The 17,297-nt window shown below is 41.0% G+C and overlaps 1 protein-coding gene across 1 annotated transcript in view; it reads left to right on the top strand.

Moving 5' to 3' along the window:
* Positions 1-16,742, top strand: part of LOC127526108 (77 kDa echinoderm microtubule-associated protein-like) — a 75,502-nt gene extending 58,760 nt beyond the window's left edge. Inside the window, exons 9-10 of the mRNA XM_051920289.1 lie at positions 7,506-7,990; positions 16,410-16,742. Coding sequence (XP_051776249.1) covers positions 7,506-7,990; positions 16,410-16,612 — 688 coding nt within the window. The 3' untranslated portion in view covers positions 16,613-16,742. The remainder of the gene's footprint in view (positions 1-7,505; positions 7,991-16,409) is intronic.
* Positions 16,743-17,297: the final 555 nt, after the last annotated feature.

Here is a 17,297-nt window from a genome sequence, read left to right as displayed (position 1 = left end):
CCACAACCATCTGATAGAACATCTGCAGCATCTTACTGCAGAAGTTGAAGGATGCCAGTCTTCTAAGGAAGTACAGGCGGCTCTGTCCTTTCTTGCACAGAGAATCAGTATTGGCAGTCCAGTCCAATTTATCGTCTATATATATATATATATATAGTTGGTAAGATGGTAAGATAGATAGATAGATAGATAGATAGATAGATAGATAGATAGATAGATAGATAGATAGATAGATAGTAATTTTGGTATAGTTGGATAGATATATAGATATATAGATCTAACACAGTTCTGTTGTCTATTCTTCTATCCAGCCTATAAAAAGTATTCACCTCTCCTTGGATGTTTTCACATTTTATTATATTACTAGTCATTTAGCCCGTTACAATAACGGGCGCTAGAACAGCTGGAGTTATAGAACACCTGGACGCACATAGGGACTTTATATATATAGATAACATGGAATTTCAGTGAATTCATTTGGCTTTTTTGACACTGAGCAACAGAAAAAGACTCTTTAATGTCAAAGTGAAAAGAGTTCTCTGCAATGTGAGCTAAATTCATTTCAAATATAAGACATTCATGTATGCTGGGATGGGTTCCAGCTTCCCCGCAGCCCTGCTCAGGGTAAAGCAGGTTTGGAAAATGGTTGGACAGATAAATATCAAACAAAATAATTGATCACATAAGTATTCATCTCATTTAATGACACTCTTAAATCACCACTAGGGCAGCCAATTGGTTTTAGAAGTCGCAGAATTATCTTAATGGAGATCACCTGTCTAGGGTTTCTGGAAAGGCCATCTTCTGGCGAGTAATTATGGTGGTCTAACCTACACAATGAAGGCACAAGAACATGCCAAGACACTCTAAAAGAAGAGGATTGAAAAACACAAGTCAGGGGATGGAGACCAGAAAATATCCAAGTCATTGAATATCCAGTTAAATCGGTCATCAGGACATTGAAACAGCATGGCAGTGTTGTAAATCTGCCTAGAGCAGGCCAAACACAAAAACAAGAGGAAGGTGAGTGACGGATGAGACCAATGAGAACTCTGACAGGGTCACAAGCTACAGTGCATGAGAATGGAGAAACTGTGCGGACAACGGCTATGCCTGGGAGCTTCACCCGTTTCAGCTTTAAGGGAGAGTGTCTTATATAAGAAAGTGTGAATCATCCATCCAGTTATTCGCCTATCTTCAATCCTGGTAAGTCCAATTCAGGTTCCCAGTTGTACCAGATACAGTCAGGACAAGGTGGGGCAACCTTGCAATTCTATAATTTAAAACTGATGAGTGTTGCCAGGACCATTTAGTACACACAGTAGTAATCACAGGAAGATGGATGATAGAATTAAGTAACACACATTGCATAAATCATGTGTTCTACAGTCCATAGATAGTGGAGAATATCATCACTGATTTGTATCAGATTTATATCTGAATGGTTATTAATGTAAACAACAATTTGGGATGCACAAGTCAGCGATGAATCTCATCTGAAATATCACACAAGTGATATGAGTGAGTATTCAGAAGCTTTACTCAGTTCTTAGTTGAAGCCCCTGTGTCCGTGATTACAGCCTCAAGGTCTTCTTGGATGTAATGCAACAAGATACACCCACCTGGATTTAGTGGTTTTCTGCCATTCTTCTCTGTAGATTTTATCAGGCTCTGTCAGGTTAGATGGAGATCATCGGTAGATAGCTATTTTCAGGTGTCTCCTGAAATGCTGGATTGGGTTCAAGTCCGTTCTCTGGCTGGACCACTCAATGACATTCACAGTGTTGTCCCTAAATCACTCTTGTGTTGTCTTTGCTTAGTCCTGTTGGAAGGTGAATCTTCAGTCCAGTCTGAGATCCAGAGTGCTCTGGAACAAGGTTTCATTAAGGACATCTCTGGACTTTGCTCTGTTCAGCTTTACCTTGACCCTGACTAGTCTCCTAATCCCTGATGCTGCCACCCCCATGCTTCACATTTGGAATGGAATTGTACAGGTGATGAATGTTGATGCTATGAGTTGAGGCCAAACACTTCAGCCTTGCTTTCATCAGATCAGAGAATCTTGCTTCTCACAGTCTGAGACTCCTTTAGGTGCCTTTTAACAAACTCCCAGTGGGCTTTCATGTGTCTTTTACTGAGGAGAAGCTTCCATCTGACCACTCTGCCATAATTCCCAGATTGATGGAGTGTTGCAGTGGTGGTTGTCCTTCTGGAAGTTTCTCCCATCTCCCTGCACTTTCTCTGGAGATCAGCCAAAGTGACCATTGTGTTCTTGGGCACCTCTCTTACTGTGCTAAGGCCATTCTCTCCTGAATGGCCACTTTGGCCAGCTCTAGGAAAAGGTGTGATTGTGCCTAACTTCTTCCATTGAGGCTTCCATCTGGCCACTCTGCTATAAAGCCCAGATCAATGGAGTGTCACAGTGGTGGTTATCCTTCTGGAAGTTTCTCTCATCTTCTCACACTTTTTCTGGAGCTCATCCATTGGGTTCTTAGTCACCTCTTTTTCCATAACCCTTCTTGATTGCTAAGTTTGGACCTGGCATCCAGGTCTCAGTAGAGTCATAGTTGTTCTGAGTTTCTTCAATTTAAGAATTATGGAGGCCACAGTGCTTTTGGGAACTTTCAGTGCTGCAGAATCTGTTTTTGCAACCTTCCCCAGATCTGTACATGGGCACAGTAATGTCTCTGCATTCAATTCCTTTGACCTCACGTCTTAGTTTTTCTTTTAACTGTGGGACTTTCTACAGACACCAAGTCCAATCCACTGAACTGACCACAGGTGGACTCCAAACATCTCAATGACGATCATCAACAGAACCCTCCCGAGATAAGTGGGTTGGTAAGAAGGATGGATGGAAGCATAATTTTGCAACAAATTCCATGTTCTTCCTTAGTCATTCTGGAGCAGTAAGTGTTGTTTGATGAGGGGAAAAAAATGAATGTAAATGATTTTGGCACAAGGCTGCGACACAATGAAATGTGAAAAAAGTGATGGGATCTGAAGACTTGCTGAATGAACTCAGATATAAGCAGATACCACCTTTAAGGCACCAATACATCAACATGAGGATGAGCACTTCTGGTGAGCCTCCCTGAGGGTCTGCTCCTCAAACTCCACTTTAAGTAGATTAGCAATTCTCATTTGGCTCATTGTGAGCGTGTGTGTCACTGTAGTGGATTGGCACCCCAGTATGGGTTGGTCTCTTCCTTGGCTCGACACTGCTGGCTTAGACATTGGCCCAGCTTGACCTTGTATCGGAATAAGTGGATTAAGAAAATGAATGATTGACTGAATGAGTCCATCCATTTTGGCCGAGTATGAATGAATGCAAGTGGAGTGCCCAGGTTTGGCTCCTGCCTGAGATGACCTCCAGCCTTCCGTGATTCTTTTCTATAAATTAATTAATGGATATATTTAACATTAAAGCGATTGATAGCTCAGTGAATTTTCCACAAAGCCGTAGTATGGGTATGGCTATAGCTAAATTACTTGAAATGTGAATCCTGAAAGGGCATTTCACTGTCAGTTTGCTTTTAAGTTTCTTGTGGGTTAGAATTTCAATGCTGTGGGTTTTATTTTGGAATACATTTATAGAAATATATATACATTTTTCCCTAGTCAGCAAGCTAATACGATATTTCTGCTTGTCATCTTGACTGCTGCTAACAAAGAAGCCATTGCAAGCTGGGAGTGCGAAACTGTTGGCTCGAAGACGCAGGCATGAGTCAGAAAAGGAAAGGCGGACGCTTTTGTTCCCCAGAAGACAACCGCATATTAAGGCCCATCAGGATTATCCCTTGAGTTTTGTTAGCGGTCTCTAAGAGGGTTTTTTCTTCTTTTTTATTATTTTTTTTTTAGAAGAAATCAAGCAAAAGCTGTCACTTGGCAGGGTGATGCTTATATTTACCCTGCACTGATTTGTAAAAGAAAAGCCATATTGTTGTGTTGTCGGTACCCAATTAAAATCAGTCAAAACACCTCAGTAATGTCACTGAACTTTAAGTAATCCCAGTGGTGGTGACGTTACCTGAATTTCTTTTCCACTTTACAATCGCAGCCGACTAATCCAAATAGTTCATACAAGTAAAACACTTCAGGAGCTCTGCCTGCAGCCCAAGCTCCATGGTGCAAAGCTTTTTGTAACCAGCCGTTTGTAACCTCACACACCTACAGAAGTTCTCTGTTGGTTGCACTCACTCTTCAACTCGGACTTAATTTTTTTCTAAAGGGGTTCATGAGCTTGGAAGAATATGTCTCCAAAGTTGGTTGGTGTTGCACTCTGCTTTTACCCCGATGCACACTTTATGAATTTATTGATACCCTCATCCAAGGCAATTTACAAATTCAGTGTCTACAGATAGCATAAGCAGGCTGGATGACCTCATAGTCATAGATGGGAACTGAACCAGTGGCCTTGAGGTTAAAGGTGCAAAGCCTTGGTCATTGTGGCACACTGCCTGCTGTGTGAAGTGATTGGCACACATAACCTCATTCACACCACTCATACAGTGCAGGATTGTGTGAAAAATAAAAAACCTGAAATATCCAACTACTCAGAGCCTTTACTATGACCCTTGACATTTGGCTCAGGTGCATCCCATTCTGTTGATAATCACTGAGATGCTTCTAAACCTTGTCTGGAGTCCACCGGTGGTCAATTCAATTTATTGGAGGCACACAACTTTCATTTAAACAAAACCCAAGGTGTGGGGTCAAAGGAATTTTCTGCAGAGCTTAAAGATGGGATTGTGTCGAGGCTCAGATAGAAGAATATACCTGCAGCACTGACAGTTCCCAAGGGCACAGTGGCCTCCATAATTCTTAAATGGAAAAATTCTGGAACACCTATGACTTATCCTATAGCTAAACTGAGCAATCAGGGGATAAAGGCCATGGTAAGAAAAGTAACCAAGATCCTAATGGCTGGACTCTAGAGAACTTGTGTGTAGATGGGAGAAACCTCTACAGGGGTGTCAAACTCCAGGCCTGGAGGGCCGCAGTGGCTGCAGGTTTTCATTCTAACCCTTTTCCTTATCAGTGACCAGTTTTCGCTGCTAATTAACTTTTGTTCCCTTCATTTTAATGGCCCTGTTCTTAAGTATTCATTCCTTTGAATTGATTCCTTTCATCGTTAAATGGCAGCCAAACAGAAATGAGGCATGAAACGAGATGACCAGCTAAATCGGGGCTTCAGACTTCAACCAGTTTCACAATGAGAAGCAGATTCTTGCTGTTAATTAAACTCGTTACTTAATTCCATGGCTTGTTGGTGCTCTCATTCTGCCACAGCAGACCCTCACAATGTTTTGGTGAGCTGAGAGATCAACTTTACTGAGACCTCCACCTTTCTTTATTTTCACATAGTTTGTGATGGGCACAGGTGAGCTGGTCATATGGATTCTTGTTTTGTGTCTCGTTATTGTTTGGCTGCTAATTAAGAAAAAGGAAACAACTAAGGGGCCTGAGTCAAGGTAATTAAAATTAAGGCAAAAGAAGGTAATTAGCAGCAAAAACTGGTCACAAATTAAGAAGATGGTTAGAATGAAAACCTGCAGCCACTGCGGCCCTCCAGGACCGGAGTTCGACACCTGTGCTCTAGAAGGACAATTACTACAACACTTCATCAATCTAGGCTTTATGACTTAGTGGCTCAGTAAAAGACAGATGGAAGCTCACTTGGAGATTAAGAAAAATCAGACTATGGGAAACAAGATTCTCTGGTCTGATGAAATTAAGGTTGAACTCTTTGGCTTAAACTTTTAAGTGTCACATCTGGATGAAACCAGGCACCGCTCATCACCTGTACAATACCATTCTAGCAGTGAAGCATGGTGGTGGCAGCATCATGCTTTGGGGTTGTTTTTCAGTGGCGGGGACTGGGAGACTAGTAAGGGTTGAGGGAAAGCTGAACAGAGAACTGTATAGAGATATCCTTAATGAAAACTTGCTCCATAGTGCTCAGGACCTCGGACTGGATCGACAAGAATCTAAGCGCAAAGAAAACACGACACAGGAGTGATTTAGGAACAACTCTAGGAATGTCCTTGAGTGGCCCAGGCAGAATCTGGACTTAAACCCAATCAAACCTCTCGAGAGAGACTTGAAAACAGCTGTCCACCTATGGTATCCATCCAACCTGCCCGAGGTTGAAAGGATCTGAAGAGAAGAATGGCAGAAAATCCTCAAATGCAGGTATGGGAAGCCTGCTGCATCAAACCCAAAAATACTCCAGGTTGGAATGGCTGCCAAAGGAGTTTCATGTAAGCACGGAGTAAAAGGTCTAAATACTGGTGTCAATGTGACATTTCAGTTTTAAATTTTATGAAATTTGCAAAAACATCTAAAAATTATATTTTGTTTGGTCATTCCTGGGGTATTCAGTGCTGTTTGATGAGAGATAAAATGAATTTAAATGATCTTCAACACAACAAAATGTGAGAAAAGTGACAGGGTCTGAATACTTTCTATAGGCTCCATTTATACTGGATCTATGTACTGTGCCTATAAAAAGTATTCACCCCCATGGCTGTCTGACATTACAGGGTCTTTTTCTGTTGATCAGTGTAAACAAAGCCAAATTATGCTGATTGTGATGCCATGTTGTATAGCAAGAAAGTGTGAAAACATCCAAGGGGAGTGCTTTCCATATTTCACTGTTACATTACATTCAATGTATGATTTTCCATTTGTCTTTTTTATGTCTGTTGTTGATTTTGTATCATTGTCACTAGTTTGGATAGATAAATGGTATAGTAGGCAAGATTAAAAATCTACATAAATTGACAGATAGATAGATGGTATAGTAGGCAAGATTAAACATCTAGATAAATAGATAGATGGTATAGTAGGCAAGAGTAAAAATCTACATAGATAGATAGATAGTATAGTAGGCAAGATTAAACATCTAGACAAATAGATAGATGGTATAGTAGGCAAGAGTAAAAATCTACATACATAGATAGATAGATAGATAGATAGATAGATAGATAGATAGATAGATAGATAGATAGATAGATAGCAAGATTAAACATCTAGCTAAATAGATAGATGGTATAGTAGGCAAGAGTAAAAATCTGCATACATGGATAGATGGTATAGTAGGCAAGATTAATTATCTAGATAGAATAGTAGGCAAGATTAATTATCTAGATAGATAGATGGTATAGTAGGCAAGATTAATTATCTAGATAGATAGATAGATAGATAGATAGATAGATAGATAGATAGATAGATAGATAGATAGATAGATAGATAGATAGATAGATAGATAGATAGATAGATAGATAGATAGATAGATAGATAGATAGATAGATAGACTTTGTTTGACCCCAAGTGGACATTAAACCTTTACATGGTAGACATGCAAGTAAGAATTTCTTTGTACACATATGACAATAAACATGAATTTGAATGATTAACCTAGAAAGCACCATTTTGAACATCCCACTTTTTATATCTAATGCAATTTCTCTTTCCAAACGTCCCTGACATGTCATTTCCAGCCTTGCACTTCACCCTGATGGTGACACTGCTGCTACTGGCCAAGCTGAACAAAAGAAAAGCATACTAGGAAAAGCTCACGTTCGAGTTTGGCACCTGGAAAGCTTACAAACCCTGCATGTGATTGGAATGCACACCTTTATGTCATCGGTCACCAGCATTGGCTTCTCATACTCGCAGGCTCTTCTGGTTGCCATTGACAGCAGACGTGTCCAGCTCATGGCAGTGTGGGACCTTAGCATGGCATGCATGGTGGCCAAATGTAAAATTGGTACTGCCGAGCAGTCAGCGCAAGTTACTAACGTGCGGTTTGGAATGAAGAACGCAGGGAGCCTGCTTACAGCTGGAGAAGAGCATCTGGTCTGGTGGAAGATTGACAGGGAGACCGGAAGGATTGTGGAGCGTCAGAAAGCAGATTATCAGAAAGAGTTACGACCCAAATGTATCACATGTTTGCTCTACAGCGAGAAGGGGGATCTCATTACAGGTCAGTGTCTTCTTGCTAAATTCATCCGAGCTGAGGTTCAGAGATGTTGCTGTGCTGAGCTGGGTTTGTGAATGACAGACCAGCAACAAGTTTTAATCTTTTTAAGAGTATGCAGAAGTGTATCTTGTAAAACTACCAGAAGTTATTGAACATCTATGGAGGAAAAATAATACCAGCAACCTGGTGCCACCCAGTAAAATGATAACTCTGAAATTCATTTATTAACCAACAGGGGTAATTCAGTGTGGTGCAATCTGAAAAGAATAAGAGACCCACCGGCAATAGTCTAACTTTAGCAGATTTCCGAAAATCTAAAAGATGGGCTTTGTTTTATTTAAGGCCACAGGTTTAAAACACATTTATGTATCTACATATTCCCAATATCAGATATTTGCACATACATTATTGTAAGAAATTAAACACCACAGCACAGGGGTCTTTGTGATGCGGGAGGGTAACGTGAGACTGGCACCTTAAAATTAGGCCACTGTGAGAGGCTCTTGTGATGCACTGGCTTCTATGGCTGGTTATTAGCTGCATTTAACGATTCTAGGATAGGACATTATAGGATAGGATAAGTAGTTTCTAAAAAATGTGTGGATGGCACCAGTGGTTATTGTTAATGCCTCACACCTCCAGGACCCTCCACTGTATGGAATTTGTTATGTTTGCCTTCCTTTGCAAGGAAGTGTGTGTAAGCAGGGGTGGCCAACTCTGATCCTGGAGGGCCACAGTGGCTTTCATTCTATTTTATTAATTAGTGACCAATTTTTGTTGCCAATAAACTTAACTCTTTCAGGGCTGATGTCGACTTTTGTCAAAATTCAGGGGTAGAGCACGGTAATCAGCTGTAAACTGCGACAAAACGCGCTCTTACATTTAAGTTTGACTCTCTTTGCTAGAAGGAAAGTTAAGTAGCTTTGTTGATTTGAACCAAGCAAAGAGCAAACAACCTCTAAAATGGCATCGACATCTGACAAGAGACTAAATACACCATGGACGTTTTACATATTATCGCTGAATCAGACTCTGACTTGTCGGACTTGGAATTTGATGCAAATGATCAGGAGATGGACATCGAATACGAAAAGTGAGGTACCAAAATCAGCTCATCAGTCCCCAGATGATCGTGGTGTTGAACTCATTTGTGTAGCTGATACGCCTATGGCAGCGCTCACCTGGGAGGACCACCACTTATGATGACAAGAGGTACAAACCATCAAACCAATTGATTGCCACCACTGCCCAACTGTGTGAAGGCAGGCAGGCAGTCCTTACATTCCTGCTGGCAATCGAGGTGCCCCCTCTCAGCCACTGCCTCCAGAGAGGCCGAACTTGCGTCAACATCAGCCACAACACGTAGCACCAGGGGCCTTATGTATAACGCCGTGCGTAGAACTCACACTATAACATGGCGTAAGCACAAAAACAGGAATGTGCGTACGCACAGAAAAATCCAGATGCAGGAATCTGTGCGCACGCAAACTTTCACGTTCTTCCACTACATAAATCCCGATCGGCGTGAAAAGTAACGCACATGCACGCGCCTTCTGTCCTGCCCCAACTCCGCCTCTTTGAATATGCAAATCGATATAAATAGCCTTCTGTGAAAAGACAAAGGGAAAAGCACGGGGAAAATATAAGAATTTCAGCGAATACCAAGTGGAGGCAAAGGAAAAACATACTATTTGTTGGTTTAAACAGTGGTATAATCAACAAAAGAAAGTTGATCGAGTGACATAGTGTCGGAGAAACTAGAAAGATCAAGTTCACAAAGTCGCACAGTGCCCGAAATAAAAAAGAAATCACACATCAAAGTCAGCGTAAAAAGGCGACTCGCAGCCCACCGTCTGAGTGTCATATGAAAGCTTATTAGGGTACAGAGAAAAAAAATAGGCACACAGTGGGGAAAAAGCACGAAATGTCAACTTTAATCTCAAAATTTCCACTTTAATCACGTAGTTTATTTTGTCATTAAAGTAGTACATCATAAACTTCATCTTAAAATCGTTTAATTTACTAGTTTCTCAAGTAGCACGTTAAATGCTTTGTTCTGTATTTGATCTTCTATGTGCTCTATGTGTGTGAATCACTACGTGCTTCCGTTCTTTCTCTTTCTCCGACAGGACACAGAATCCATTGCATTCGTGATATTACAGCTCTCTGAATAATTAAAATACTGAGATGTATACGTGATATCTTGTTCATGATGATAGGAATGAAAGCATGTTATTAAACATGGGAACACGGTGGCTCAGTGATTGTTCATATCTCACGCAAGAGGCTTGCTGCACCATGTGTGACCTTCGATGAAATAATTTATTACAGAAGTACTGTCTCTTTCAAACGTACTAACCTCCAATTCCTGTCCTTACTTTTCTTTCTCCAAATACCCAATCGCCACACAATCAGCTCTGTAATAGACGTTAAACCATTTGTAAGCTTAGAACGCCGATTTTTCAAAACTTTTAAGGAACATTGAAATATCTTCGTAGTACATGTTTAATTATTCTATCCGTCTATCCTTCCAGTGTCGCGTCAGCACCAGCAAGAATACAGCGCAAGGCAGGAGCTATCCGTGAACTAGCTAGCGCTGCGGCACCGTGTCCTCACATGTTTAATTATTAACAATACAGATTATTTAAATAAAGTTAAAGTTTTATCTGTATACTATAAGCAACATATTTTGCTGCATTTCATCTTAAAAACGATACTGTCATCATATGCGCTTTATAAAGTGGCGCAAGTTGTGCAATATTATAACTGTAGTGCAAGTTTACAGTGAGGTGATTGTACTTATAAGTACAAACAGTTCTACAAGGAGCACTTGATGGACTGATTGAGTGCGTTTATAGTTCTTGGGATGAAACTGTTTCTGAAACGCGAGGTCTGTACAGGAAAGGCTTTGACGCGTTTTGCCGTGGTTGAGGTAGTGTGTGCTTGATGCTGTATACCGATAATTCTCTTTCCGATCAGCTGCTGCTGTGATTCCCCACTCAGATACAGTGATATAAATACTCCGAGTGGTGCAGTGAGAATAATATGGAAAAAGATGATCCGCTGTGGCAACCCTTAACGGGAGCAACAAAAAGAAGAACAAGATGCAGTGAGCGTAACAACGCTAAAGCAGTTATGGTATTTGGAATACTATGGCTACTCCCTGGACCATTATATTGCTACAGGTTAATTACGATCAGATGCATTACACTAATAAACAATATGCAGTTAATTTCAGTGTATTTATAAGCCTGGTCAGGAATGTGGGTCTAAGAAAGAAAGGGTGACCACACAGGAACAGTAGCACTGCTTTGACGCTGGGTGCCGCCAGTCTGCAAAACCGAGCGGAGAAATTGCATACGCCAGGGTATGAGGTACCGTGGAAATGTGTGTGGCTTTATACCGAGTTTAGGTTTTATACATCGCGATTTGAGCGTGGAAACGGGAGTACGCAACATTTCTGTGCGTATGCACCGTTTATACATGAGGCCCCAGACATTTCATGTTGATTTATGGGTGAAACCATTGCTTTGTGTGCTTTTCAGAAAACAGTTTTTTGGAAAAAAATATTCAGCCCTCAAAGAGATAATGTCACTGATTTGCTATTTAAGACTCAGACCCTTTAAATCAGGGGTGAGCAACATCAGGCCTGGAGGGCCGCAGCGGCTACAGGTTTTTGTCTCAACCCAGTTGCCTCATGGGATGTTATTTACTGTTGATGAAGCAATTATTGCTTAAGTGACTTTTTTTTTCTGCTTCATTTTAGTGGTCTCAATTGTTAAGGTTCCCCACCCTTAATTACTTATATTAGTCTTAAACAGTTGCATTGTTTTTAATGGCTCTAAATAACAAGCAAATTACAAAAGAACCGGCAGTTCTCCGTTTAGCTTGTTTCCTTTTCCAGTCTGAAGAACTGAAAGTTACTCATCTGTTGTAGGCTTCAGATCATTTGGATGATATCTTTTTTTCCCTGTAAGTGATTCAAGATTGGCCTGACATTGCAGAGATAACACTAACAAGTCATGATATTAAATAAGACCCGTTATTAGCAAGGATTGTGTTCTAATTCATCAACTGGACTGGAACAAAACCAGCAGCCACTGCAACCATTTTGAGCATCCCACTCTTAATTTCTCTTTCTAAATGTCCCTGGCATGTCATTTCCAGCCTTGCACTTCACCCTGATGGCGACACTGCTGCTACTGGCCAAGCTGAACAAAAGAAAAACATACTAGGAAAAGCTCCCGTTCGAGTTTGGCACCTGGAAAGCTCCTCCAGGACTGGCATTGATCACCCTTGGTCCAGAGCAGGGGTCCTCAGTGTCGGTCCTGGGGGCCCACTGTGGTTGCAGGTTTTTGTTCCAACCAGCTTCTATTTTTAATTGGACTCCTGGGCTAATTAAGTGAACCTTTAAATGTCAAATTCTGTGTTTTGGGAAAAATGTAGAAATTAGAAAACTAAGTTTGGTATATTAAAATGTACCAAGCAGTTACATTGGAATAATGTATTTTGTTTTCTTTTTAACAATATTTTCATCTTGATTTTCATTCAGTTTTTTGCTGGGTGGTCTAATTGTTTAATGAATTCATTATTTTCTAATTAGTGGGTCTAACACTGAAGTAGTTGCAGCCTTGTTGTTTGCCTGGCTGTCTGCTCCGCTGGCTGTCATTATTAGGATACAATGAAGGGAGCAAACTGCACAGAGAAAGGGCAAAATAGAATGAAATCAACAAAAGGTTGTTAAGCAAAAGCAGAACTATTCTTAAATGTCTTATAAATGTAAAACATGCTGTGGTGCTTTGTTAATGAAGAATAAGTGAAGAGAAAAAAAATGTCTGCTAATTAATTGAGCTCAGTGTTGTCACTGATTAGGAATCTGGTTGGAACAAAAACCTGAAGCCACAGTGGGCCCCCAGGACTGACATTGAGAACCCCTGGTCTAGAACAGGGGTGTCCAACTCTGGTCCTGGAGGGCCGCAGTGGCTGTAAGCTTTCATTCTAACCCTTTTTGAAATCACGGACCTGTTCCTGCTGCTAATTAACTGTTTTTCTTTCATTTTAATTGATTAGCTTTTAAGACTCTGACCCCTTAATTGTTTTTTTTTTTTTCTTAATTACCAGCCAAACAATAATGAGATATAAAACAGGCCAACAGATGACCAGCTGCGTCCATCGTACAATATCTGAAAACCTGTAACGGTGCACTACCCGATAACGTGCAGTGAATACACTTGACTTGAGCGTTCCTAGATTTCATCCTCTTTCTTTCTCTTTACGTTTATCATTCGTTGGCTCAGAGGTTGATGCTCTTGTTGTTTCCTGAGCAGCTCTTCTTTTCTCCACCCTAGCGGCCTGCTGCTTCTCTTCTTCCGTCGGCATCTTTATGCATTAAAACTGATTAAGTCAGTGTTTGTATTGCAATTACTTAGTACGTTTTCCTCAATTTTTCACTTAAGCTGGCACTTACAGTGCATCCAGAAAGTATTCACAGCGCATCACTTTTTCCACATTTTGTTATGTTACAGCCTTATTCCAAAATGGATTAAATTCATTTTTTTCCTTAGAATTCTGCACCCAACACCCCATAATGACAATGTGAAAAAAGTTAAATTGAGGTTTATGCAAATTTATTAAAAATAGAAAAACTGAGAAATCCCATGTCCATAAGTATTCACAGCCTTTGCTCAATACTTTGTCGATGCACCTTTGGCAGCAATTCCAGCCTCAAGTCTTGTTGAATATGATGCCACAAGCTTGGCACACCTATCCTTGGCCAGTTTCGCCCATTCCTCTTTGCAGCACCTCTCAAGCTCCATCAGGTTGGATGGGAAGTGTCAGTGCACAGCCATTTTAAGATCTCTCCAGAGATGTTCAATCAGATTCAAGTCTGGGCTCTGGCTGGGCCACTCAAGGACATTCACAGAGTTGTCCTGAAGCCACTCCTTTGATATCTTGGCTGTGTGCTTAGGGTCGTTGTCCTGCTGAAAGATGAACCGTCGCCCCAGTCTGAGGTCAAGAGCGCTCTGGAGCAGGTTTTCATCCAGGATATCTCTGTACATTGCTGCAGTCACCTTTCCCTTTATCCTGACTAGTCTCCCAGTTCCTGCCGCTGAAAAACATCTCCACAGCATGATGCTGCCACCACCATGCTTCACTGTAGGGATGGTATTGGCCTGGTGATGAGCGGTGCCTGGTTTCCTCCAAACGTGACGCCTGGCATTCACACCAAAGAGTTCAATCTTTGTCTCATCAGACCAGAGAATTTTCTTTCTCATGGTCTGAGAGTCCTTCAGGTGCCTTTTGGCAAACTCCAGGTGGGCTGCCATGTGCCTTTTACTAAGGAGTGGCTTCCGTCTGGCCACTCTACCATACAGGCCTGATTGGTGGATTGCTGCAGAGATGGTTGTCCTTCTGGAAGGTTCTCCTCTCTCCACAGAGGACCTCTGGAGCTCTGACAGAGTGACCATCGGGTTCTTGGTCACCTCCCTGACTAAGGCCCTTCTCCCCTGATCGCTCAGTTTAGATGGCCGGCCAGCTCTAGGAAGAGTCCTGGTGGTTTCGAACTTCTTCCACTTACGGATGATGGAGGCCACTGTGCTCATTGGGACCTTCAAAGCAGCAGAAATTTTTCTGTAACCTTCTCCAGATTTGTGCCTCAAGACAATCCTGTCTCGGAGGTCTACAGACAATTCCTTTGACTTCATGCCTGGTTTGTGCTCTGACATGAATTGTCACCTGTGGGACCTTCTATAGACAGGTGTGTGCCTTTCCAAATCATGTCCAACCAACTGAATTTACCACAGGTGGACTCCAATGAAGCTGCAGAAACATCTCAAGGATGATCAGGGGAAGCAGGATGCACCTGAGCTCAATTTTGAGCTTCATGGCAAAGGCTGTGAACACTTATGGACATGTGCTTTCTCAATTGTTTTATTTTTAATAAATTTGCAAAAACCTCAAGTAAACTTTTTTCACGTTGTCATTATGGGGTGTTGTGTGTAGAATTCTGAGGAAAAAAATGAATTTAATCCATTTTGGAATAAGGCTGTAACATAACAAAATGTGGAAAAAGTGATGTGCTGTGAATACTTTCCGGATGCTCTGTATAACATCCATCCATCCATTATCCAACCCGCTGAATCCGAACACAGGGTCACGGGGGTCTGCTGGAGCCAATCCCAGCCAACACAGGGCACAAGGCAGGAAACAAACCCCGGGCAGGGCGCCAGCTATATAACATCACTTCTATTTATTATTTATTTTATTTTTATTTATGTTCATATATTTTTATTTCTATTTATGTTGTTTGTTTTTTCTTTTATTCTATTATTTTAAAGCACTTTGGCCACAGCATTCCTATGTTGTTTTAAATGTGCTATATAAATAAATTGACATTGACAAATTCTTCTGCATCCAGCATGGGTTCCATGATTCACATTTGCCAGAACTGCAGGATTCTCAGATGGAAAGAGCAACCATGTAGTCCATGTTGTACTAATGGTCAAATTAAACGTTTTTGATTAATAAGGCAATTAAATCAAATGCTGGTTATTCTTCAATAGTTATAATCTACCCATCATGCAGTAAGGAGACTATGGAAGATTGTCGGTTCGTTTCCCGGATCCTCCCTGTGTGGATAGTGCTTTGAGTACTGATAAAAGCACTATATAAATGTAATAAATTATTATTATTATTATTCTCATAGACGGGTAACTCGGCTACTAATTAATTATTAAAAAATACATTTCTCAAAACCTAAGAAAAAAAGGTTTTGAGGTAAGGTTTTTCTACTCACTAATCCTGGTGACGTGTTGCATGTTGATTAACACACAAGCGAGAAGTTCCCTGTTCTCTACGCGTGACAATACTGACCCTCTAAACCCGCGAACAATGTAACAAATAGGCAGGCTGATATGCTCAGTGCTCATTCAGGAATTCACTTTGCCTTTTTTAAATTGCTGAATGACTTCTGGGAGGCAACATAATCCCGCATGGCGTCTTTAGTCTTTAATATGGTAATAGAAGGCAGGGAGCGATCACCTTTCTGATGCTGTACAACACCGGGGGCTCGGGTTTCTGGGATTGTTTTGCAAGTGTATCGCACATCGTGCATTATTTAGATTATTGTTCGCAGTAACTCTTAATTGCACATACATAAAACATTTTCTTTCAAACTGTGTAATGACAAACCCATTATGAAGTAATGCTTTAGTGTTCTGCTTGTGTGCTTTTTGTTATTTCCTGTACTGCTTGAAAGAACGATCCAAGTGAAGAATATCTCAATCTTTTAAAATTTGTATTCATGATCGTATTAAAAAATGCAAAAATAATTGGACATCTCCTGCCATTACGAGAGCTGCATGTACTGCAGTGTGCTACATTATCTCTCTGTATCTGTATTGTCTCTTTTATTTCACATTAGGTGACTCCAATGGAAATGTGTACGTGTGGCCAAGTGGAAGCAACACAATCTCCCATTTCATCCGCCAGGCGCACGAGGGGCCCATTCTCTCTCTCTGCCTCCATCAAAACATGCTTTTAACGACGGCCAGAGAGGACAACGTTCTTGTTTGGCACTGGGGCAAGACATTTGAATGCTTCCGGCTTCTTAAGGTAAACTCTTAAAAAGTTTAGGCTCAACTTATCTGATCTACCAAAAACAAAAATCTGTTCACACTTTGGTGCAACAGCTTAGAAAATTGGGAATGTGCCTTCAGTCAAATGAAGAGGTTGTCTCCAGTAGGGAGCAACAAGCTCTAAGAATGGCGCAGAGTCCACCACTGGGAAGTGCACTATGGAAAGATCTTACAGTGCTTACAGTAGCACCTCACAGGTGACAATATACCAACAACAGAAAGCAATCCCATTACAAATAATAATTTTATACTTTATACGTTTGTGCCTGGTGGTTATTTGGATGGGAGACCATCTAGGGAAAGCTTGGGTTGCTGCTGGGCAGGGGGCTGTTAACCTGTGACCTGTATGTGGATACCAATGCCCCAATTTAGTGACAGGAACACTCTGAGATTTGCCGTCATCCATCAGATAAGACGTAAAACTGAGGTAATGGCTCTCTGTGATCATCAAAAAGAGTAGGGTGTACCCTGCTATCGTAACTAAACTGCCCACCTCAGCTTGGGCATTCTCAAATCAAATCAAAATCTTTATTGTCATTGTACAATGAAATTTTTAGGTGCAATTTTCAAGTGCAGAAAAAAAATAAAAACAAAACCAAAACACAATTACTCAAGTTACAACTAAAATAAGGGAGTAAAATAAGTATCCAAAATTGTCCATAACAGCAGAACAT

This window comes from Erpetoichthys calabaricus, chromosome 17 (assembly GCF_900747795.2).
Source record: "Erpetoichthys calabaricus chromosome 17, fErpCal1.3, whole genome shotgun sequence".
NCBI lineage: Eukaryota > Metazoa > Chordata > Cladistia > Polypteriformes > Polypteridae > Erpetoichthys > Erpetoichthys calabaricus.
This window is presented reverse-complemented; position numbering and strand designations above follow the sequence as displayed.